Source organism: Lonchura striata, chromosome 3 (assembly GCF_046129695.1).
Source record: "Lonchura striata isolate bLonStr1 chromosome 3, bLonStr1.mat, whole genome shotgun sequence".
NCBI lineage: Eukaryota > Metazoa > Chordata > Aves > Passeriformes > Estrildidae > Lonchura > Lonchura striata.
Genome location: NC_134605.1, coordinates 48,667,689 through 48,692,012, shown reverse-complemented (window position 1 = coordinate 48,692,012; position 24,324 = coordinate 48,667,689). Strand labels below are relative to the sequence as shown.

General features: G+C 40.3%; 1 protein-coding gene across 3 annotated transcripts in view; it reads left to right on the top strand.

Annotated features, from left to right (window-relative positions):
- The first annotated feature begins 4,012 nt into the window (after nucleotides 1–4,012).
- The window catches only part of LOC110468846 (SAM and SH3 domain-containing protein 1), a 526,389-nt gene continuing 506,077 nt past the window's right edge, over nucleotides 4,013–24,324 (top strand). For 2 of the 3 annotated variants that reach the window (XM_021527028.3, XM_021527027.3), the window contains exon 1: nucleotides 4,013–4,634. In XM_021527028.3, coding sequence (XP_021382703.2) covers nucleotides 4,185–4,634 — 450 coding nt within the window. In that variant the 5' untranslated portion in view covers nucleotides 4,013–4,184. The remainder of the gene's footprint in view (nucleotides 4,635–24,324) is intronic. The other variant, XM_021527030.3, reaches the window with a different exon arrangement.

Below are 24,324 nucleotides of genomic sequence, written 5' to 3'. Positions count from 1 at the left end.
CATCTGATTTTTTAATGAGGAAAAGTCAATTGTCAATCTCCAGAACACTTAATAGATAGTACTTTCCATTAGAGTTAGTACAGCTGTGGGAATTGACATGATGCATGCCAGTTTTTGAAGTTCTAAGTTTATTTCTCTGCAGAGTTTACATGGCCAAATATTCCTTTAGACACTGAGTTATGTTGCTATCTGTGTTTTAGGATTAACAGTTCGAGTAACACATTGGATACATTCAAACTTTCTCTCACAGTCATTGTTATTTTCTTCTGGACTCTGGCAATGTATACCACATACAGTCAAATAATGGCAACATTTTACACACAAGTATAAATAGATCTATTTACCTGAACCTGGTCACCTTATTTACCTTAGCCTGTTTCTGTAAACATTTGCCATTGTGTATGAGGAGTTCTAGTGAATTATTCACCTTGTGCTCTAGTGGAAACCCTAAAGAAATATTGTAGAGTCTGGTTCTATTCTTTTTTAAAAAGCATAGAAATATTAGCTTCCACTTGTTCATTGCACGTTATTCTTTGCGACATAATCATGGGATACTCGTTCTGTGTGTGAATCTGAGTTACCTGCTCTACCTGAATACCTTCACAAATATCTTGATGGATATTTGTGAAGGTGTTCAGACAGACAAGTGAATATCAGATGAATGATATTCATTGATCCTATGAATGTGAGTAGTCAGATGTAAATGTTTGTGTTCTTGTCTAGGTTATTTTCAATCATCAAATATGAGTGCATGACTTAAAACACTGATCAGTAGTTAGCTATCCAGAGCAAATGTTGTAATTCTTCCTTAATGTGTCAAAAATAAAATAAATCTTGAATGTAGAAAAAATAAACAACCGTAAGTGTTCGTGTTCCTGAATAATATCACTGCAGTTAATAAAAAGCACATAAAGGAGTTTTTCAAACTGAGTTTGTTGTTACCAATCAAAACATTCCTCTATTTTCTGCTCTGCCACTTCTTGACCTGCTTCTTTCTTTACTCTTGAATTACCTTCCCAACATGTTGACTACCCTGCCCCTTATTTGGTGTTTTCTGGGAACTCCTTGAGTATGTATTCCACCTTGGCAATGGGAGCGTCAGTGACAATGATGAACCCTGAGGAATATTCCTTCTAACTACCCACCCAAATCTCATATAAGTCCTCACAAAGACTTGTCACAGATTTCTCTGTGGGGTTGAGCTGAGGTAGACCAGTCTTTTGTTTCCTGGACTTCTGATTGTTTTTCTTTTTTAAATTGTTGTTTATTTTTGTGTTTCAAAGTCTGATAAAACTTTACTATATTTGCTGACAGGTGACTTAATTTTGTGAAACCAAAATCAGTGTGAAACAACCAGGGTTTCACAATGTTGCAACCTTGCCAGCCTCCACAGTCCCATGGGAATGCACCACTTCTCCTGCCGCCCCATCAGAAGGGTCTTGCCCTTTCACCAAGCACATCCAAATTGTAACATATGCAATATCTTAAAAGCCTTTCAAGACCCTTCCAAAATGCAAACATAAAAATGATATAATTCAGTATGTATTGTCAAAAAGACCCATGCACAGGGCGCCTGCATCAGTCAGTTTTTCCTGCCTCTCATACCATCAGCTGCAGCCCCAGATCAGAGAACCTCCTTGATAGTTTTGCTGGTGCTGTCAGTCTTTCACCAGGTCTGTGAAGAGAAGATAATTGCTGCATCAATCTGTCTCTGGGCTGAGAAGAGAGTTTGACATATTATGTGGTCTGGAAGGAAAATAAGATTCAGGAGAAAGAAAAAAAAAAAAAAAAAAAGAAGGATGGAAGGAGATTTTAAAAGCATTAAAATGCTTTTCCTCCTTTCCTCCTTCTTTAGCAGATGAACCAGTGGTTCCTAGGTTTTATACACAGAGGTTACATTTTAACTGCTGGTAGGTAGCTGACCTTTCCAAAACACCTTTCAGTGCAGTGCTTTCTGTGAGAACGCCGCTGTGCTGCGCAATCCTGTGCCGTGCTACACGAAGCCTGAGGATAAATGTGCACCTAACTCTGCTCAAAAAAATCCTCCAGGAGAGCCGGTACGAATAACGCCCCCTGCCAAATTACAGAAGTGGAGGAGGGTGCCCCTCCTCTGACACGCCTGTGCTGCGGGAGGCTGGTGAGTGCCCTACCGCCGGTCCCCAGCTCCCCCCAGCCGGCATGAGGAGCGATCTTCGCAGGAAAGCAAGCTTCAAGCATTTAAAACGAGAATGGCAGGGTGTGCCGCCTCAGCCCCGGGGGTCGGCGAGGGCAGCCGGGCCGGGCCGGGCCGGCGGCGCTCCCCGCGGCGGCCTGGCGGGGGCGCTGCGAGCCCGGCGTTCGCGCTCAGCGGCCCCGGGCGGCCCCGGCGGCGCGGGGGGAGCGGGGCCGGCGCCTCCCGCCCGCGCCGCCGCTTCCCGGGGCAGCGCCGCTTCCCGGGGCAGCGCCGCTTCCCGGGGCAGCGCCGCTTCCCGGGGCAGCGCCGCTTCCCGGGGCAGCGCCGCTTCCCGGGGCAGCGCCGCTTCCCGGGGCAGCGCCGCTTCCCGGGGCAGCGCCGCTTCCCGGGGCAGCGCCGCTTCCCGGGGCAGCGCCGCTCTGCGTCCCTCCGACCACGAAGGGTCCCCCTTCCACCGCGAAGGGCCCGCGGGGCAGCCAACGCCGCCGTCGGTCCGGCTATCCCAAGGGCGCTGGGGGCAGCTCCCCGGGCCGTGCCCCCTCGGCGTTCCCTTGCCGCGGGGAAAACGGGGAGGGCAAGCCCAGCGGAGAGCCCGCGGAGCGGTGGCAGTCCCGGGCCGCTGCCCTGCCAGGCTGCCCTGCCCCCCGGGCCGGCTGCACGCCGCCTCCCCGCGCCCCCGGCGGGTCGGGCTGGGCAGGCGAGAGGCCGGCGGCAGAGACCGCGGCTGCCGGCAGGGAAAGTTGGAAAGGCCTGGGGGAGAGCCGGGGCAGGGGGCTGGCAGCGGGGTGACGGGCGCGGAGGAGGAGCGGGGAGAAGCCGCACCGGGAGGAGCCGGGGGAGATCTGCGGGCGGCGCATCAGGCGCCTCCGGGGTAGAGGAGAGGGAGGACGCGGGCAGGGAGCGCCGCTCCGGGTACCGGTGGCCGAGAAGGGAGAGCTCCGCCGGCATACGGGGAAGGCGGGGGCAGCGTCGCTGACCTGCCGCAGATCGGCTCATCCGCCGCCCCCGGAGGATGCACGAAGCGCCGGCCGCCCGCACGGCCCCGCCGCCGCCGCCTCCTTCCCAGGGCGGCAGCGGGCAGCGGCGGGAGCGCCAGCAGAGATAGGGGGACGCGGGGAAAGTTGTGCGGGCCGGGCGGAGGACTGCGTGCCCCGCTGGGGCAGGAGGGCACCGCCGGCATCAGCGCGGAGAAAGTGGGGCTGGAAAGCAGTTTCTGGTCGCACTGCCAGCGAAGCGCATTTAACCAGCATTACGGGGATGAAGGGAAACTGGGAAAGTAACTCAGAAAAGTGAGTGGGATTTTTTTTTTTCCCCCCTCCCTCTATTTTGCTCCTAATCCGAAAAGAGCCGCTTAAAAGGAAAGCAAAAGCTTCCGTGTGCGCCCGCTGCTGGGAGAGGCACGGGAGAGGAGGGCACTCCACACCGGCACCCCTGCCCACGCTGGGCGAGGGTGCGGGTTCCTGCGCTCGACTCTTCCCCGGCACCATCGTGTACCAAAGCAGCTACTTGTAGTAAACAGATTCATCATACAACAGAGCGCAGGAAGGTGAGACAGAAGCAGAAACAGAAACTAACACTGAAAGGAAGAAAGCAAAAAAAAAAAAACCCAAAAAACCAAGAAACCCCAAAAAGACAGCGACTGCGAATTACTTCCAGAGAAAGTGGGTGGATGTTGTGCAGCAGCGACCTGGGATTTTAGGGGATGCACCCTTATAATTTGCATCTCTCCAGTCCGAGCTTCCCTTCTCCGGTGGCAGAAAGCGGCTGTACTCGGTACAAGAGGAGGAATAAGCAGGAGGGGTTCGATCAGCAGTGCTTGCGGTGCCCTACTGATCTGTTTTAAGGATATTTTTTTTTTTTTCTTTTCCTAGTGGATGTTTTCTTGACCTTGATTTTGAGACCTCTTGCTTGCATCGCAGTTTTTGTGGCTTTATGTCCTCTGGGGAGAAGTGGAAAGGGGGAGGCTGGCTTCAGTGCTGAAAGTTGCAATCGTTATTATTTTGGAGCCGGTATGAGCACCAACATAGTCTACGAGTGGCTGAAGACCCTGCAGCTACCCCAGTACGCGGAGTCCTTCGTCGATAATGGCTACGACGACCTGGAGGTCTGCAAGCAGATCGGCGACCCGGACCTGGATGCCATCGGCGTGGCCGTGCCCCACCACCGGCGCCGAATCCACGAAGCCGTGCGGCGGCTGAAGGAGGCGGACGAGAGGGCGGCGGGGCTCTACTTCACCCTGGAGCCGCCGCCGCCCGCCCCCGCCGGGCGCTGCCCCCGCCGGGCGGGGGGGCCGGAGGAGCCGCGGCGGGGGGCGGCCCCCAGGACCCGGCCCGGCGGGCGGCGGGGGGCGGCCGGCGCCGGGGGGCTGGTCGCGTACCCCAGGCTCAAGCTGAAGATCATGATCCGGGACAAGCTCATCCGCGACGGCATCAACCTGAGTAAACCGCCCTACTCCAACAAGGTAAGAGGGTCCCCGCCGGCCGCCACCCCAGGAGGAGTCGTGGCTGTCGGGTGTGGAGGAGTAGTGGGGCGGCTGGGCTGGAGACTGGGGGTCCAGCACGGCCTGGTCCTGCCCTCTGCCATGTACCGGTGCTGAGTTTCTCCAGTTGTGCAGTGGCGTTTTGGAGGGGAATATGATAGGCAAGGTGTGAAGAGTAGTGGGGTCAACAAAGGTGAGATCCACCAGCGCTTTTTGACACTGCTGGTATGGCATGATGCTGTGTTTTGTTTTTTCCTCCTTTTTTTTTTTTTTTTTCATTAACTGTTTCTTTTAATGTCGTTTAGTTTGAGGTGGGAAAGTGGAAATTGACAGGTTGGTCTTAATGGTTTGCACATTTCTTTGTCTTTTCTGTGAAACTTTTCCATTGTGTCCAAGAGGGATGGCTTCGCTCATCTTTTGCTAGTGGTCCTGTTTTAGTCAGTTTCTGTTGGTGAAATGGCTCCTGAAATAAGTGGTCATCTGGCTGGAGGAAGAACTCCAGCAGCTGAATCTAACTGTTGCCTGGATTTATTTGCTGGAATATGGTAGTGACTGGTGAATGTCAAAACTATTCATCAGGCTCCAGCACAGGTCAATCAGTCTCCAGGATGCACAGCCTGCTGAAGGACCATCTGAAGGATACATCTTAGTAGAGTCCATTCCAGCCTCAATGTTTATGTAATTCTTACCTTTTGAAAAGGTTATAATGTAAGATTCATCTGTTTTGGAAATTTGAATTTGTTTTGTCTGAAATTTTTGGTAGGTTTCCTGCTGAAAATGTAATATGCAGAATAAGTAAAACAATAGAATAAAATGAATAATACCATGGAGAAGAAAATTATTTGTGAGAGAAACTAAGGTATTATAATGCATGGGGGGTTAAGAGTTCAAGATTAAGTTCTTCAGAGTAGTTTGATGACCCAAGTTGCCTATATTTTCTTCAATGATTTGAAGTCTCATTTTTCAGAAAGACTGAGCAGTTCATGTTGTCCTTCAACTTGTGACTGCTTTTTCTCTCTGAAATGCTTATAAATGTAAGGAAGTATGGTGATGGGGAGGGCTGCAAGTCTGGGTTTAGAGAAATTTGAGGAATTAAAATTGAGAACATATCTACTGTCACAGACATGGCTGTGAGGATAATGGGTAAAATTCAACTTGGATAACATTGTGAAGGTGCAATAAAACTGCAAATTTCAGTATTCCAATTTTTTAACATCTCGGTGACAGAGGCCCATAGTCACTTCTCAAGTACAGCACAATTATCTGGTCTGGGATATTTATTTGTTCCCTTTTCCTGAACTTCTGGCTGAGGACATGGTAAGAGATATTATGTCAAATTTAAGATTTGTGAACATATAGTCTAAGTACAGCACCTCCCAAAAGTTACTGTATCAATTTGTGGAGATTCTTTTCCCTCCATGGTTTGGAGTAACACACGATTATATTGAAATTACCATTACATGTCTGATATAAAAGAAATTCCATGGAAGTTGTGGCTTGTCAATGTAGCTGCACCACATTACCACCTCCATAGTTATGTTTCATTTTTTCCATTTGACTTTGTGTGTGTTCTTAGTTACCAATTCAGTCTTTCCAAGTGGATCATCTGCCTTATCTCTGTGGTATTTTAAAGTTGTGTAGAAGTGGCACTTTGGGACATGGTTTGGTGGCAGAATTGGCAGTGCTGGGTAATGGATGGACTCAGTGGTCTTAAAGGTCTTTTCCAACTTAAATGATTGTATGATACTCTTCCACGGGAATTGTAAAATTTATAAGATGTCAGCATATGACATCAAGGCAATTCAAATCCCTGGCATTGATTTCTTCTTTAGCTCACTTTATTTTAATTTGATGGGCCTGATAATGCAGATTAACTGTCAGGACAAGCTTGACTTAAACAGAAAGCATCACTCAGCTTTAATTTTTTTTAAATCTACATGTAATATTTTGAAAGACAAAGAGAAACAAAGTTTACTTTCCTAGTTTTATTTCAGGCTGTAGTGTCAATGTATTTATTTTGGATAATGAATGCATATAACATCATGTTTTACAGTAAGAGAAAAAACTTTTCTCACTTCACATTGTAGCATGTTGTAAGAAAACATAAAGCTGGCAAGATTTGAGTATCTGTTGCTCAACATGCATTATTCTGAATGCCACCCACTATAGTAATATATTTCCAAAATGGCTTAAAGTGAATAGCAAAAGATCACGTCACTGTGCATTATTCATTGGATGTTGTTTAAAGCAAGAAAGATGAAATACTGTGTTTTTGCATCTGGGAAAGAGCCATATTATAGCAGTGTCTCTAAAAAAAAAAAGCCAACAAGACCTAAAAAAGCTAACAAAGCCAAACTTTAGAAATTTTTTTTTGTGGGTATAATTTAAACATTAGAATTTTATATAGAATATACAGCATATGTAGAATATACAGGCTTCTTCATGTCAAAAGAAATTGAATGTATTTTCTGCAGCACACAGGATTGAAGAAACAACTTGAAGTTTATGTCATGTTTTTTTGTACACATTTACCACTCATCCTTGTCATGTGGACATTCTGGAGTGAGGCACTAGACCACTGACCTATTTGATATCTATTTGCATTTCTGGTTGTGCTGAGCTGCATACTAGTCTTCCACTCCCATGGTTTACATGGAGGATGCCATCTTTTCTTCTTAATATCTACACATAGAAATTAGTATCTATAAAAGGAGGAGCCTTCTGATGTGTATGTGTGTTTATGTGTACATATGTATATGCATTTCACTTGCTTCCTGAGGAGTACTTCTTGGACTCAATTAAGAAGTTCTCAAGCAAGATTTGGTGTTTTATTTTAAAACATCCCTGAGGACTGGAAGTGTTGCTCCTCTGGCTTCTTCAGAGTCTTTTGCTAGCTGGCTGAGCTGTAAACATGTCAGAAGATCAAAAATTAATATTGTATGTGGCTGTGGAGATGTTAAAAGCATCCTTTTGCTGTCTTTCCTTTTTGTTGTAGTTTCAAATGAAAGGTGGAACAACAGAGCGGGCAGAATAGACATCTATTGCTATGGTAAATTTTAGTTTAACTTAGTTTGCAGTCAGCAGAAATGGCTAACAGCTACTTAGCAGAGCTTAATATAAATCCCTTAAAAGATGTGCAGACTTGGAATTGAAGCCATGTGTGTGGGTGATTTCAGACATAGAGAATTATCATAAGCCATCTTGATTATTTCCATGGAGAATTTTAATGTGGCCTCACCTCCTTATATTGTATCCTATGTGTATTTCAGGTAAGCCAAGGAACATAACTGTAACTGAGGAGAACTCCAAAGGAGTCAGATTTTGTTCCATGTTGATAATGCTCCATAGTACTCAAAGCTTTATGTTTTACTGTTTTCACCAAGCTTGCTATTGCTAGGAATCCCACATGTCTAAGAAACTTCTTGTGGAGGTGATGGGATTTAAGGCCCATCAAACAAGAGCCCATGGCCAAGTGAAACATCTTGTCACCTTGAAACAATTAGCTGCTCAAAGAAATTATCTTTGATGGTTATAATTCTGTCGTTAATTAGCACGTGAATTATGTGCAGTGTAGAAAGACATTTCACAGTCTTTTGCCCCTGGAAGTTTTGGGAAATGAATTGATGGCAGAAGGAAACCAAAATGAGCAGACGCCCTGCATTACAGTGAAGATAAATGCAGGAAAACACAGAACTGATCTGAGCCAACAGGATCTGAGATGTATAGCCATTAACTCCACACAAAACCACTTCTTTCTTTGGCGGGCTTATTCCAAAATGGATAATGTCCATGCTGGGTTTGAGAAGGAGTAAAGTCACTGTGGAAGAGAGAGCAGAGGAGCATTAAATTTTGTCAATAAAAAGACAAGTAGGGTACCTTGTTGTGGAACATGCCAAGAGAAATTTAGTACTCTATTTATCTTGAATATAGATTAAGTGACATTTAATAGTTTACTGTAATTTAATTATTATTTCTAATTTAAATTAATGGCCTGACCTATTTCTTGAAGAACTTTATTCCATTTTTCATCTGCATAGAATTGCAAGTACATTAAAAACATACATGTTAAATCTCCCACACCAATTAAGATTATTTGCTTAGCCTCAGTAAAGTCATAGTCATGGAGATTTCAATATTTATTAGAGAGAATAAAACTGTAGTGTGACATATGCACATGTACGTGACCTCATTGTCACTCACTGTGCTTTTCATGATTATCAGCATGCTTGGAAAACAAACACTAAAAATTCAGATGCATGAGATCATAATCTCAAGAGTTCAAGCAGATGTAGAAAAGTAAAATGTCAGATCCAAGTGAGTATCTGCTTAAACACCCAAACACATTCTTTTTAAGTTATGTGCTGATAATATAGCACAGATTTGTGGTTCTGATTAAGTCTTTGTTTAATCCTTGCCACTACAAAATGAGGAATATTTCACGTAAATTAAATTGTCAGAGGTAAAGCCAGCAATACTGCTTTGAAATACACTGGTTCAAGCTGGAGCTGGATAATGTACTTTAGATATAGACAGAAGTGAATTCAGCAAATTAAAAACTGTTCTTAAAATATTGTGCTTTGAAGAAATGTACACTCACCTGTACTGCAATTAAACATGAACCTTTTTCTAAAGACCTGGCTGTTTTAGAATAACTGCATCAACTCTGATTAGCAGAGCGTTCTCAAATATGCCTTGGGGAAAGCTGCCTATTGACAGAAGTACTAGTGCATTAAGTAGTAACAATATTTTCATGGCAATAAATTAGCAAAGCTACAGGCAATGTTCAGGAAGTGAAAAGGTATTTTATATAGATACCACAGAATTTACCTTTTACTTCACAATTCTGTTTTCTTTTAAAGAAAATGTAGCACCTCATATATTTGGCAGCTGTTTCAAAGTCCCAGTTTATCAAACTCATAAAAACAACTGGGAAAGATCTTCCAATAAGCCCATTAAAGCAAAATGCTGCAGAATGTGAACAATACAGTACTATATTGTATTTGCATTTGAATTGTTCATGAATATTTTAAAGTGTATTCAATCTCCCCTGGAAATGTTGAATGCCAATCTTCATGGATTTAATTATTTTTCAGTTAAGAGGGAAGGCAGATCTCATTCAGGTACATTACAGGTGGCATCCTGATAGAAGACAGTATCAAGTCCACAGCTTTCTTGCCCTCTTTCAACAATTGTGTTAAGAGTAATTCTGAGCTCTGATCGTGGTGTGGGCTGGCAGAGGACCTGTGTGGGACTGAACAGCTGCCCTGCAAGGGGAATCCTTCCTACATCCTCCACAAGGCTCTAAGTTTGAAGGAAAGGCTAAACTTAAAGGTTCCTGGCAAAAGAGAAATGCCTAGCCTCTAGTAGTTCCTTGAGGGCTTTTTCCTCCCCACAAAGGACTTTATTCAGTCAGAGTTCTGTAGTGCAGAGCTGATTTTTCCCCACCTACTGTGAGGTTTTATGTAAATACTGCACCTCAAGAGAGACACTACCAGTGATGTGACAAAAATCTGTCTACCAATTTCACTTCCACACACTGATAACCTGTCTTGTTTTAAGTAAGCTTGGTGATCATGTCTTTTTGAAACATAAATGCATTTTAAGAAAAATATTTATCTTGATAACCCTACCCCCATAGCTTCTGCCTCTGCTATATGTATGATGTAGATATATACAACTACACACGTGGAATACAAAAAAAACCCCAAGATAATTTCTCACCAAAGAAGTAATCTTGTGAGCCATGTTTCTAGTTTCCGTATTACCAATATTCAATGTCTCACATATCCCATAAAATGGGCAGCTGTGTCCCTGATTTCTGAAATGGAATTGAATAGTTGGTTTAAAGTCATGACAGATTTTAGACAGATGAGGCACTGGGACCACTTGTCTATTGCCTTAGGATTAAGAGTCAAGTTCCTTACATGTAAGTAACAGAAAAGTGATCAAGTGATCACCTGGCTGCATGACGATTAGTTATGCCTGTTAATTCTCTGTGTTAGTTATACCCTGTGTGCATATGTCATTCTGGAGGGTCCCTATCCACTAAGGTGTATAGATCCATACATAGCCTGAAACATACTGAAAACCATTACAGAGTTTTTGAAAAGTGCAGCAGAGAGGTTTGAATTGACAGGAATACTATTATTTTAGATTAGGAATAAATTTATTATATTACTTACAGGAACTTGCTTACTGGTTTGAGACTCTTCTCCAGCAGAAGAGAAAGGAATGTGTTAATACTAGAATGTAGGTTCAACATTTGAATTTCTTGCTTTGTCAGTTTGAATGAGCCCCTCTGCTTGGTGTTTGACAAAGCTATCTGTTCAATCTCTTTGTCTAGGCTAATATGACATCTCGTATTGATGTGCTTATCTTGACAAATGTGGTGGCTTGTGTACTCTGCAGGAATTGTCTTTTATTAAAAGAGCACAACACGGCTATGTTTAGCACTGCCACGTTATTTTGGGAATGGCTGTGCAGCAGGAAGGGGAGAATCGGGTGAACCTTCCATGACACTGGCAGTCTGTGAGCCCAGCCGGCCCAAAGCTGTCTCCAGTGACTCATCCAGCCTCTCCAGTTTGTTACTTGCAGATATAGTAAAAAAACTTTTCTTATGATTTTACAAAACAAAGAGAAGTGGCGTGTCATGTGAAACACAAGTAGAAGAGTCTTCAAACAGTATCTCATCTTAATTCTCACAAACTCAGCAACATGGGAATGACAGTGATTCATGTCTCTCATGGGAGCCTTGTTCTTCCAGTTGGTCTCATTCCCAGCAAAGTCAGTGGGGGTTTTGCCAGGGATTTCATTTGTTGCTGCTTTTTGAGTGAGATATTCAAATTGATATCAGCCAACAAGCATACCTTTACAGGCTCTAATTGTGGTGGCGGATAAGAACAGGATTACATGAGTTTAGAATGGTAAATACAACAGTAACATGAAAATAAAAATCAGAACTTTTCAGAGCTTTAAGTATCATCATAAGCAGCTCAAATAGTAGCGAGGCAGACTTTTGAACATAGATCTTATGGGTCTGTGCTAGAATAAATATGTGGTAAATATCCGCTGAAATCTCCACTAATGTGCATTGGTTGGAGATAAGATAGTTGTTTACAGCTGTCCCCTCAGTAACTTAAAATCAGAGAGAAATAGCAATAATATATGGCAAATAAACCTTATAGGCAGGTACAAATGTATGTCTTCTACACATTTGGGTTTTTTCACAGAATAATTGCATTGGTTTTGAGGAAACACACCCTGATGCAGGCATGTGGTGTTATCACTGCATATGGTGTCAATCTTTTGGGGAAATTAAGTCTGGTTCTGAAGTCTGTGCCTCATAAATACACAGTAAACTAGGCCTGGTTAAGAAAAGGGCTAAAAGGCTGGGGAAAGAACACTTGCCTTTCAATCAGGGGCTAAGGAAAGCTTGTACTGTTTTTTTTTTCCCAGAGTTAGTTAAGTGGCCACTTGGCCATGCTTTCACATGCACAGAAGGAAATATTTTTATTATGAGAAAAAGGCATTGAGAACTTCAGTGGCTGAGATCTGGAAATAGGCTATTCATGCTGTGAAGAAGGCCAAAAGCCAGTATAAACCAAAAACTTAGTAAGTATATTCCACAGAGGAAAAAACAAAACAACCTCCAGAAAAAACTAGGAGTGTGTGCCATTTTTGCATCAGTGCCCTTAGTTTTTGGGTCAAGATGCTGGAAGTGGAACCTCTGCACTAGCAAGCTCCTGTCCTTGGGACTCCACATTTACCAGCCCTGCTGTCCCACAGCCTTCTGTGTACCCTGGAGCTACACATTCCCTAACTTCTACTAAATTATCTCCCCAAAGTCTGCCTCAAGATACACTATCTTCTTTCCTAAAAACAATCTCTTTGGTCTTCCTAAAATTTTTTTCTCCTAACCTATATTCTGTATGAGTTTCAGTCCATTGCCTTCTCTTGCTGCCCAGTGTCTCAGGCTGCTATTTGGATCCATCTCTCTCTTCCCTTTTGTTCTATTGAGAAGAGAAACTTTCTCTTCCACTCAGGAGAGTGGAGCAATCACTTCTCTGCCCATTGCGCTCAGTGTCCCTAGCTGATTCCCCCCTGACTTACACAGGTGGCTGAAACCAGATTGTTCTCATAAAATGGAAGTCTAAACTTTGATGTTAAAAAAGTCAATCTTGAAACTGCCACAAGCAGCAGTCATCCAAAGTCCCTCCAGCCCCAGTTTTGTGGCAGAAAGAAGGGACTGATCTAGGAAAAGGAGGATGTATAATAGCTTTTGAACTGCTGTATGATTTGGTCTTTTTGAAGCAGGACTCAATGTATTTTTAAAGAAATAAGTTGTAACCTCAATACAAAATGCCTTCAATGCAAAAATTTTGAAAGGCTTTTCTTTTTGCATAATTTTCTAGTTCTAATACTATGATCATAATAATTGCTTCTAATTGCAGCACCTCTGAGTTCTTGTCCCGTTGTTTTTTGTTTGCAAAAATGTTTTTCCTGAGCTTTTATTTAAACCTTTTCTACTTATAACTGCTTGTATTGTACTGCATTAAAAAATTTTTGTACAAATGCATCTGTGACTTCTTTTTTACCTTCTAGTTAAGCTTTCCTCTAAATATTCAGCTATTAGTTTAGCAGAGGTTTTTCTGCAGTTAGGGATTTAAAAGTACCAGAATAAAGAATCATCAAGACAATCACAGGTTTTCATACGCTAGTGCCTAAGGTAAAGATTTCAACGAAAATATAAGGGTAAATGTCTATTTCAGCCTCTGAGTCTGCATTCTTTCTCATATCAAACGTCAGAAGGGAATCTCATTTTAACACACTAACCTGTGGAAACTAATGGTGGAAATTGAAATTGCTAACCCAAAAGATTTGTTCCTTTTAAGGTATTAACACTTAAAAGAGGAGAAAACACAAAACAAGGGAAAGGAACTCAAAGAAGAGTAATTTTGATTTAACCTCATATTTTCATGTGAAGAAAATTTATTGAACTTACATGTGATAATTCTAAATAAAATTTTGCCAAGAGGGTGTTTCAGAGAGAGCATTTTCACATGCACTTAGTATTTGCACAGTGTTAAAAATAATGCTCTGTAGTTTGTAGAGTAGGATGGAGCAAGAGGAAGTTTGACAAGAATACCACTAGCTGTTTTTTGTCCAGCTCTAAAAATTACACACAGTAGGGACATACTTCATAGAGCCAATGATTAGGAGTGATAAAATGTGTATATGTCATTGCCAGTAATGTTGAAACCAAACATACTCCCTGGTCACTCATTTTATACCTCTTCAAGAAGCAACATTTGTATCCCTAGCAAAGGTTAAGGCAAAATTCTTCAATATTTCTCAGGCTTGTGGTCTAAAAACTCCTAGTTTGAAACAATATTGAAAAATTCTCTTTTCAGGTCCTGATGCAATAGTTCCTCAGGAAATTTTTTTGTTCTCTTTGATAGAAAGGCATGCATGTGCCATCAAGGGAAGGGATGGGAGCTTATTTGCTATCAGGCAACAATGGGAATCAGCTGAGCCAGGCTTGCTCCTAAATGCTTCCAGGCTGGTGGCCTCAGTGCTCATTTACCTCTATAAATATGAGTAGCACTGCACAACCTTGAGCCATGTGGAGGTATTTTTTTAAGGGAGTTCTGCCTGCAGTGACTCTGGTTATAGGTAAGTTTTATGCATGCTATTGAAAGCAGGGATTATCATAATAAGAGGCGGTCTGAATCTCTTGTGGAGGTTGTTTTATGCTGATACTCTTGCAAGTATGTACTGGTTTGGGTGTTGTGCTTTTTATAAAACTTTGTATTGCTTATGAAATTGGGTTGTTTTCCTTTGAGTCTTCGGTAGCAGGTGTAATTTCATCTCTATGAGAAGTTGTAAAGAACTGATGCATTTCCCTAAGGAACTATTTCATCATACAGCTGGAAACACACTTAAAAGAGAATTTTTATTCTTTACTTATGTATGTTAAAAATAACTGCTTATGCAACCACTGGGTTCATTAAGTCAAATCCTATGGTGTCTGTCGGGAAATAAGCTGTTGCTGTATATCCTTCCTCTTTATGTGTGTGATGTGTTTGGAAAAAGCATGGTTTTGTTTAGGTTTTTATAGAACTTGTTTTATAGACCTCTCAGTGCCTGAAATTGATGTAATAGCTAATATTATTGATCCTATTTTGGAAAATAAGGCAGAAATTCCTTTGTGCTGAGTGTGTTTCTTCCTACAGGGACAAAGAAATTAGTATCATCTTCTCAATAATAAATAGCAGCTTTGTACTTACAGTGAATATGAATTAAATTCAAGGTGAAGGTAGTAAAGGAATTTCTAGAACTTATTGTTCTTTTCTTCTCCTTGTATCACTTGTCATGTTTGCAATGGAAAAGTGTCTTTCTCTAATTTGATTTTGCTATACAACTAGACAAGAACAATTTGGCACTTTTACTTAGCACATTCTGACTTTAAAATATTCCTTTTTTTGTTTTTTTTTTTTTTTTTTTTGATAGTTTGTGCAGTATGACCATATGCTTCATGTACTTGGTAGTTTTTAATGTCATAGATATTTAATTGAAAGTGTGCATGTGTTATTTCTAGGGAAGTGCTAGCTTTGGTTTGTGTTCAAATCAATAACGGTACCTAAATTCTGCTCTGAACTTTTAGAATTGGCATCCGAAAAATGACTTTTAGAGTGACTCGGATGTTCTCACTAGCACCTTACTACTTTATACAGCCCCTCCCAGAACTTATGTGTTCTTTGGTAGTTGTTTTTTTTTTCTTTCTGCTGCCCTTTTTTTTCTGTTCCTTCTCTTTTTGACCTCTCTTCCTTTATTTTAGTATGTATTTGTCTTGCCAAGTGTTCCATTTACCAAAAAAAACAAAAAGCTCTAATTTTCTCTAGGCTCTTTCAGATAGCTACTTGATTAGTAAATATCTATTAGTGGTTATGTTTATCTCCTGGAAAATAATATGCTAACAGAGAAATATTTATGGCTTTAATATTTCATGGGTTTAGGGGCATTTATGAATATTTTAAAAGAATTACAAAAACCCTTAAAACTAATACCTGAACAAACTACAGAATTGAATTTTTGTCTTGCTGTACTTTCTTGTGGTCTGCTCATTAGCTGCTTGAAGGTGAGACCAGTAAAATATGTAATTATATGTTGCTGGGTAAATCGCTCTTTGATAGAAGAAGAAATATCTACAGTATAAGTGTTATCAGTTATCTTTTCTATAGTAGGGTTTTCAAATTAAAAACATATTTGCAGTAGATTCTGTCAGGTTTGTAGGCTGTGGCCATTACTCTTATCATGTGATGGGAAATTTTGCTATTGATTTTGTTGAGAATGAACTGAGGGTTTTTCCAAGGAGCTACAACTGTGCTTTCAATTGTACTAAATAAAAAAATGTAACCATTATGGTTTCTGGTTGAAATCTTGCCTAGATTTAAATGGTTTTTAAAACATATTTTTATTAGCTGCTATTTTCACAAGCTGGAAAAGTCCTTTCTCCTTGGAATCAGCTGCTGAGATTGTGGGTGCCCCTCCTCCCCACACCTAATGCTGTCAGTCAAATGCTGTTAAATAAATCTGTACTCCTTTTTTTCTGCTTATTTGCTTCTTTTTCACTCTCACCAAACCACCCCCTCCCCCCAGTGCCCACTCACCCCTTTTCTTTTTCCAGTTTAGAGGCCCTTAAGTTGTGGCCTGTCAAGCAGTCTGGTGAATTTCTGGATGGTTTTCCATTTTTTCAGCTTTAAGTTCAGGAATAGAAAGTGTTGTCAATAAGAATGAGATTTTTTTTTTTTTGGTACATTAAAAATATTGAGAAGTCAAGAAGTGGAATAAATTGATAATTGCATTATAATTATCTACTGATGCCATATATCTCTTTCAAAAGCATTTTTAACCTATTTAAGGAGAAGAATAATTTTAATTATTGGTGCCTTACTAGACTTAAACTGCTTGGGAGGAGCAAAACTTGGAAAAACGGTATGAGCTATAGTAAAGAAACTGCAAGAAAGCTAGGCTGAGGAAAGAAGGGTTTTTGCATTGTGAGTTTGTATCATGCTGTTCTGGAACTTTATGCCCCAACCACGAGATCATTCCAACTTTGGTGAAGGGGTGGAATTTGTTTGGATATGGGTAGATTGGTTTGCTTTTGTGTCTGGTGGAAAATTTCCTAAAGGTGGAAATTTTGCCGACATTGTAATTAGTTTCCTGTTCTTTTTTTAATTTAAAGTTGTGTGCAGAGGAGTTGTTGGCTGTCTGCCCATGTGCTCCCTTCCCTTGCTTGATCTTCAGAATCTATGGTTTCTGCTCTCTCTTCTCATAAATACACACATTTTTCAGACCTGTTAGCCCATTGCTTGTGCTCATGTAGACCATCAGCCTGGGAAAAAAAAGGCCTGAAAGGGTATGCTAGTAATACCCGAAGGACGTTTTCTTTCTATATCCCCAAAACTATGTATAAAGAATATTTAAACCCTGGCTTTCCAAATACTGTCAGCATCTTTTAAATACAAGAAAAAATTGGAAAAGAAAAGCATTTTTTTTCAGAGGTTCATGTTTAAATCACAGCTCTGGATGTTGTTTAGACAGCTTGCAGCTGAAGAATGTTTCTTGCAGTTTTTTATAAGCTTCTTTTTTTCCCCTGTACAAATAAGTGGTAATGCTGCATGGAAATGTGTATTTCTAAGTACCTGAAAAAGTTGCTGTTTTCCATGTGTTCCCTTTCAATGTATCTAAGATTTGACCAAGTGGATGTTGCCTGAGTTGTAAAAATAATTCTGTTTATGTGACGTCAGATCTACACAGGAAGCTAAATGTCCTTCTGCTGTTCAGCTAATTGGTAGCACTAACCCTTGGAAGTTTGTGTGACTGAAATACTTGTCCAATACCTCTGAGTAGAGGTGACATACTGCTAAGTATTTTTTTCCTCAATTGTAAGCTGTATTTTGAAACTGGTGATTGACAAGCAGTAGTATAACTTTCCAAAGGTCACATTACTGGTGATAATAATCTTGGCTATTAATTGTTTGACAGCTAAGCTGTCTTTGCTGTTATATTTTTTTCCTGACTCTTTCATGCAACAGTTTTAGCTTGTTAGTTCATGCCATGTCTGCCCTGTTCATGGAGAATAAAGGTTTTTGTCTTGTCTTCTGGTGACAAGCTTTAGCTGCCCAAGGGTGTTACTGAGTTCTACCTAAAAGTGTCTGCTTAACTAATAAAGATGGTTCATTAATTCTTTGTTTAGGTTTTACTTGCTAGGTCAATCCTAGTTCTTTGAAGTTGGTCCCCTCCCTTGCTGGACTGAAGGGCTCTGGCTGTTGGATCCCACTGGGGCCTTGCTGGTGTTGGGCATAACTCTTTGCAGTTGACAATTTGGTCTGTTTACCCCCATATGGCTGTTACCCTTTTCTAATGTTGTAATTCTGTGGATTCATACCTTGCATCCACAATGACCCTGATACCTTGGGTTGCAGAGCCAGAGGTTTATTTTACATCACTGGTGTATGCAATGCTTTGTCGTTAGTTGTATTTTCTTGGTGTTGTCCCTGATGAATAACACTCCTGTAGTTACCAGGCTCTCCCTCCAGTGTAAGCCATTTGGGAGTCTAAGCCTGTTGTTCTGTACACTAATGCTCTATCCAGTTGAATGTGGCCTACTGATATAAAAAGTAATTCTCTTTCTCTACCCAAATCAGCACTAAAACCAGTGATTATTCCTGTAATGAGGATAGCCCCCCACAAAACTTTTCTTGATCTCTTTTTATGTTTGTAAAAATACATTTTCCACATATTTTATACTCATTTGTTATTTTAATTTATACTGTGCTTCTCTACTCCAAATGTCTAGTGAAACAAAATCAAAAGATATAATGAAGTTAATTTCTGGCATTTGCTTATTTCCTTTTTTGTGGTAATTTTTTGTCTAGTATACAAAAATAGTTTGAGTTGACATAATCAATTCTAGACAAGTCTAAGTTAACTGTTTAACATCTTGCCACTTTTTGATTAATGAAACAGAAGCATTTTTATGTGGGAGGATTAATAAGTGTTCTCTGTACAGCATAAAAATCTTGTTCCAACAATACGCATTTGTTTCAACCTTCTGTTATCTTTGTTTCCCCAGAAAGTTACAGCTCTTGGTCACTTACACCACCAGTTTTGGGCAAGGGTAGCATGTTTTCTTGCTGAGCAGCAGACCATCTCCTTGTATGCAGTCTCCATTTCCCCCCATGCTGTGATCATAAACCCAGCCTTGTAGGTGAGCGCCTCTGCACGGTTGTTAACCCCTACATGGATGAGAGTGTCTGTCAGAGACACCTGTGTGTCCTCTGTGTTTCATCTCCTGCTGGTTTTCTGGTGGGTAGAGGGAACTGAGGGTAACTTTGTTCTCCACTTTATACACTTTATTCCTGAGCGGGATTAGCCGGTAGGTGCTACAGGAATATGTGTGTGCAAAAGCAGAGTCTGCAAAGGATTTGTCCATAGTATCGTGAAATGTTGCACAGTAATTTAGCCAGGGGAAGGGATACGCTGCTGAAAGAAATCAAGTTCATTGGAAAGCCCTGGACAGTTCAAATGCACAGGCAAGAGAAAAGAAAGCCAAAAATGTCATTCTTGTTTCCTCAAGCCTTAGTAATCGAAGGGATAAATGAAAAAAATCCCCATGCACACATCTCTGTAGTGCTGTATATCTTAGTCCCTACTTGTATAATCAGCAGATCTTCTGTTTAATGCAGTGGGAGTCCATGTAGTGTCTTTGAATGTTGTCTGCATTATTATCCTAATGGACTGAATATGTTTTGATTCACAAATGCTGATCTTAATAAGAAGGGGACAAGAGGCAGCATAGTGGAGATTTTTTTGTGCTAATTGCTGAACCACACATTCATCTACTTTTGTGAACTTTGGTGTTTTCAACAGTTTATTTTTAAATAGCAAACATTCTTAAATAATACTGATGTTACCCACTTTCATCACAAAATTGCTGAAAACAAGCAGTTCAACATATTGCTTTTAGGGGAAACATTTTGCAGTTGCTCCTAGCCTGGAGCTTTGAGGAAATTAGGAAATCACTTAGAGGAAGTTATAAATCTGTGTAAAGGGGCTTTTAGATTAAAGAATACTTTTTCAACCATGACTGTGGCTTATAGTAGGATGCTGTAGAATAGAATGTATAATCTGATTGTGTAGAAATTACTGTGTTGAAGTTGGGGGATGTAGGGGTGAGTAGGGAGGGAAGGGAAAGAAAGGTTGATGAGAGGAAAGGAAAAGAAGGAAAAGAAAAGGCAAAGTGTAGTTTTTACCTTGTTTTCCTAAAATTCTATCCCTGGAGGTTCTGCAGGGAGGATCTGCAAGTTGTCTCTTACTGTTTTTTTTTGTTGTTTTTGGTTTTTTTTTTTTTTGTTTGTTTTTTTTGTGGTGTCATTGAGGAAAACCCTCACCAGAATAAAAGGCAATTTTTATTGTGCACTGAAATACACTTCAGTTGAAGCAGACTATGACATCAGTATGTAGGTGTGGAGGAATCTTTCTGTCTTAGGAACTGGTTTATTCCTATCAGTCACCCTAAAAGAAGCTCTGCAAGCTCCTCAAAAGTGCTTTTTCAGTTTTTTAAAATAGAAGCTGTCTTCTAATTTTCAGCCTGCATTTATTGAGAATTTGGTTTTTATGTTTTAAAAAATATGAATGACCTTTTTAAGTTTAAGTAGGTTATTGTGTAACAATAGAATGACCCAGACACAGTGCCCTGTGCATATTCTCCAACATGGGTGTATCTCCTTGCATAAAGAGATTAATTGCAACAATAGTCCCCATTTGAGGGATAGCCCAGACTTGCAGCACAGTAAGAGCAGGTGTATCTTTTCAATGCCTTTATTCTGCTGGCTGAAAAAAGGCAAGCTCTCCTGCTCTCTCCTTGTTCAAATAGCCCACAACCACAAATACTCCGATATTCCTTTCCTGCTAACCCCATTTAAGTTTGAATGTGGTTTTGTTTCAGAATTTTTAATCTGGTATTTTATGAAATGTCTAGCTAGCATACACTTTCATATCTCTAGAAACATTCAAGTCTTTTTCTGTTATGAGGTATTTAATTTTTCTGATTTCCTTTCCACCTCTCCTTAAAAAGCATACATTTCTAGAAGCCAATTTTCTTTTTACTACTGAGGAAAAGCAGGAGATTGCTCAAGTAATGTTTAAGCATTTTCTTTTGTTTCCTGGCTTTTGTCTTGTTTTCTTTTTAAAATGATATACAGTGTTTTACTACTTTGTGGAATATTCTTGGACGGTGCTGTAGGGGGTAAGTTATCCCAGGTGTTACAAATTGTGTCTTGAAGTTTTAATTGCAGATCCAAACTGTGTGTATACCACTGCTGACATTTTCAGTTTTTGCTTCTAACACTTAGAACAGAGGGTTTTTTTTTAATTAGTGAGTTTGGTAGCCACATATATTACATAAACAAGCAGGGGTGCCAAATCTGGTTCTTGATGTTCTTAAATTTTATTTATATATCGCAAGGCAACTACTACAATCCCTGCCCCTACTGGTTTCTTAGATAAAATAAATGTTTGTAAAGTCAATTTTGCAGGGCTGCAATTTTTGGCAACAAAATAATTTTGAATACTGGTAAGGGAATTTATGGATTTAAATTAAAGTTTGTAGTATATCATAATTCTAGTTTTATACCCTGTGCAGTTCAGTGTTTTGGATTTTTAATGGGCATAGAGCAGTAATCATAAAAGTGATTCAAAATGCACCCAGTAATTACAGAGATTTGCTGTTGCTTTTGCATTAAAATGATTATGATTTACAATCAACAAAATTGCAGTCTGTGGTTTTACTTCAGATACTCATGCTATTACACTGCTTATTAGTTATGGTCAGTGATTTAGAGCTTAAGAGCTACACATTAGAAAGCTGTAAAAATTAGTTATTTTTAATAGATAATAACAGTAAATTTCAAAAAGACTTTATATGAGTTATTAGTTATATTAATCTTGTATATTAAAGAATATACATGTAGTCCTTTGTATCTCCTTTTGTTGCTGGAAATTAACTACAGCTAAAATGACTTAGATGGACTGCAGTAGCCAGTCACATACATATGCATATGGATTTTTTCCGCTCTTTCTATTGTGGCCTAAGAATTTAAGGTTAGCTACCAGCTGCCTTTCTTTGGCATGTAAAGCAAGTAGTTTTCTAGCCCCTTCCCATAATACCCTAAATGCCTATCTAGGTATATATGAGTTATTGGAAAGGTAGCTAATATACTGAAGTTCTGAGCACTTAAAATCATACAGAAAGAAGGAAGAGCTATTTTATTTGCAAATTATTTTAGAATGCCTTGTGAATAGAACAAGTACTTAGAGTTTTGCTCACGCTTCTTTCTGTCTATTTTCTCGCTTTTCTGTATACTTTTTCGTACTTTCATACATCAAAACTCAAGAAAAGGCAACTACCCTTAAGTAGTATTAGTTGAATGGACCCTACAAGTAAAATAATGACTGTTTACAGGAGCATGTAGTGACAGGTTGAGGGCAAATGGCTTCAAACTGAAAGTGAGTAGGTTAAGATGAGATATTATTCTTTGTCTTTAATTCTTCTTTAGGAAGAATCTTAATTACTTCTTTAATTCTTTACTGTGAGGGTGGTGAGGCACTGTAAACCATTGCCCAGAGAGGCGTATCCCTAACCCCAGGAAGTGTTTCAGGCAGGTTAGATGGAAACCTCTGAGCAACCTGGTTTAGGAGAAACCTGGAAAGGTGTCCCTGTCAGTGGAGTTGGAACAAGATGGTCTTTAAGATCCTTTCTGACCTAAACCACTCTAAGATTCTGAGTTAGGCTTTGGGAACTCTGAGTTAAAGCTGTTATAATAATAACATGTTTCTTGAAATAATTCTTGAGTGTTAGCATAGAGAGCACTTTTCTGTTGTTAAACTTGAATTTTAACTAATAAGATAGAGATCAGGTACATTAGCAGTCAATTCACAATGTAAAACATGCTGCTATAGTTACTGATTATATACCTGTTAGTTAGGAATAGTGAATGAAAAACTCAAAACTAGAGAGGTTTCTGAAATTTTGAATGACAGTGGTTTGTTTCTACATGCTCTCATGCAGGGCCTTTATTATCTTTGACCAATAGTATTGCAAGAATAAATGTAGTATTTTATCTTGTGTATTATGTGCAATTCTACTGAATACAACCGTTGAATTAACATTTGTATTAATATCACTGATGTAAAATGTTCTTAAGAATGGTCTTTAGAAATTTTCCATATTAAGCTTCTTCATCAAAAAGTGGGTTTTGAAGTGCAACAGATATCAACTCTGTTGCTTTGGTTTCTTTGGGTTATGCACACTCTGGCAGATACTCTCCATCATGGCACCTTGTTTAGTGGTTAGGATAGTGTGAGACAGTGCATTGGGAATTAAAAATAGCAAGATTTTATCTTTATGCTTTTCTTAAGCACTTAAGTATTTGTAAAATCAAGCAGGAGAGATGCCAAGCAAAATTGAACCTGAAAAATTTTTTTTCACCAGTCTATTTGTATTTAGAGATTTTTTTGATTAATGAAGTGTTCCATTTATATTATGCCATTTTGAGTGAACTTTTGATTTCCATGCTCCCTGCAGAATCTCTCTGATCTGTAAAGCCTCATCTGTTCATTTCTCCTCCTCAGTTCCTTAACTGGAGGATCTGTGAATCCCTAGCTGGTATCCATCCCCAGTTTCTGCAGCTGATGTCTGATATATTTGTGAAGCCCAGATGGGTGTCTAGGGTGTAGCCAAAACTCCAGTGTTTGAAGCCCAGAAATTGTCAGGATGAGTTGGAGTTTGCCTAGGAGCCATTTATTGTGTAACCTTATAGCTGCTCAGTGAGATTGCATTCTTGCATGACTAGAGATGCTTTTTGCCAAATTAGATTTTAACTACTGTACTTTCACTGCATTAGTTGAAGTAGTCTGTATTAGAATAAGGCCCTCATTTTATAAGAAATTTAAACAAAGCCCCAAACCCAACCTTTTTATTAGGCTGTTAATTTAAATGTCTACTGCCTTCATCTTATCTAAGCACAGACACACACACAAAACTCCTCTTTGTGTCCTTTGAGAAGGGTTAGTTTTGATTTGGATAAATCCTGTGATGTGAGCAAGTCCATGGTCATGTGAAGCTGGGTGGCATATGGAGATGAGGACATAAGTGATGGGGAATTGACACATGCCTCTTTACAGTCAGAGTTTGACTCTGCCTCACTGTTCTGTGTGACCCTCTGTCCTCTGCACTGGAGATTCATGTTTTGTGAGCAGGGTTATTTTAGCTAAGTATTAACTGGGAGGGGTAGTGAGTGATGTTTGAGTAGCCAAAGACCCTAACAGAGTCCTTTGCTCAAACAAGCTTTTCTGCCATTTGTCAAGGGAATTCAGACTTGCCTGTTTAATAATAGCTCTGTATTTGTGAAAATAAAACTGTTGGGTAGTTTATTTTTTGATGATTATTACAGTAGATTGTGTTGGATGGGTTAATACTTGATGCTAGTAATTCAGTGGTTTCTCTGTTTAGATTCTCTTTTCCATGTAATACAGGAAGGACAAAAAAACTAAGACCTTAAGTTTCCACGAAGTCTGTAAAGCACAAACATCTGCTGGAGTCATGAAC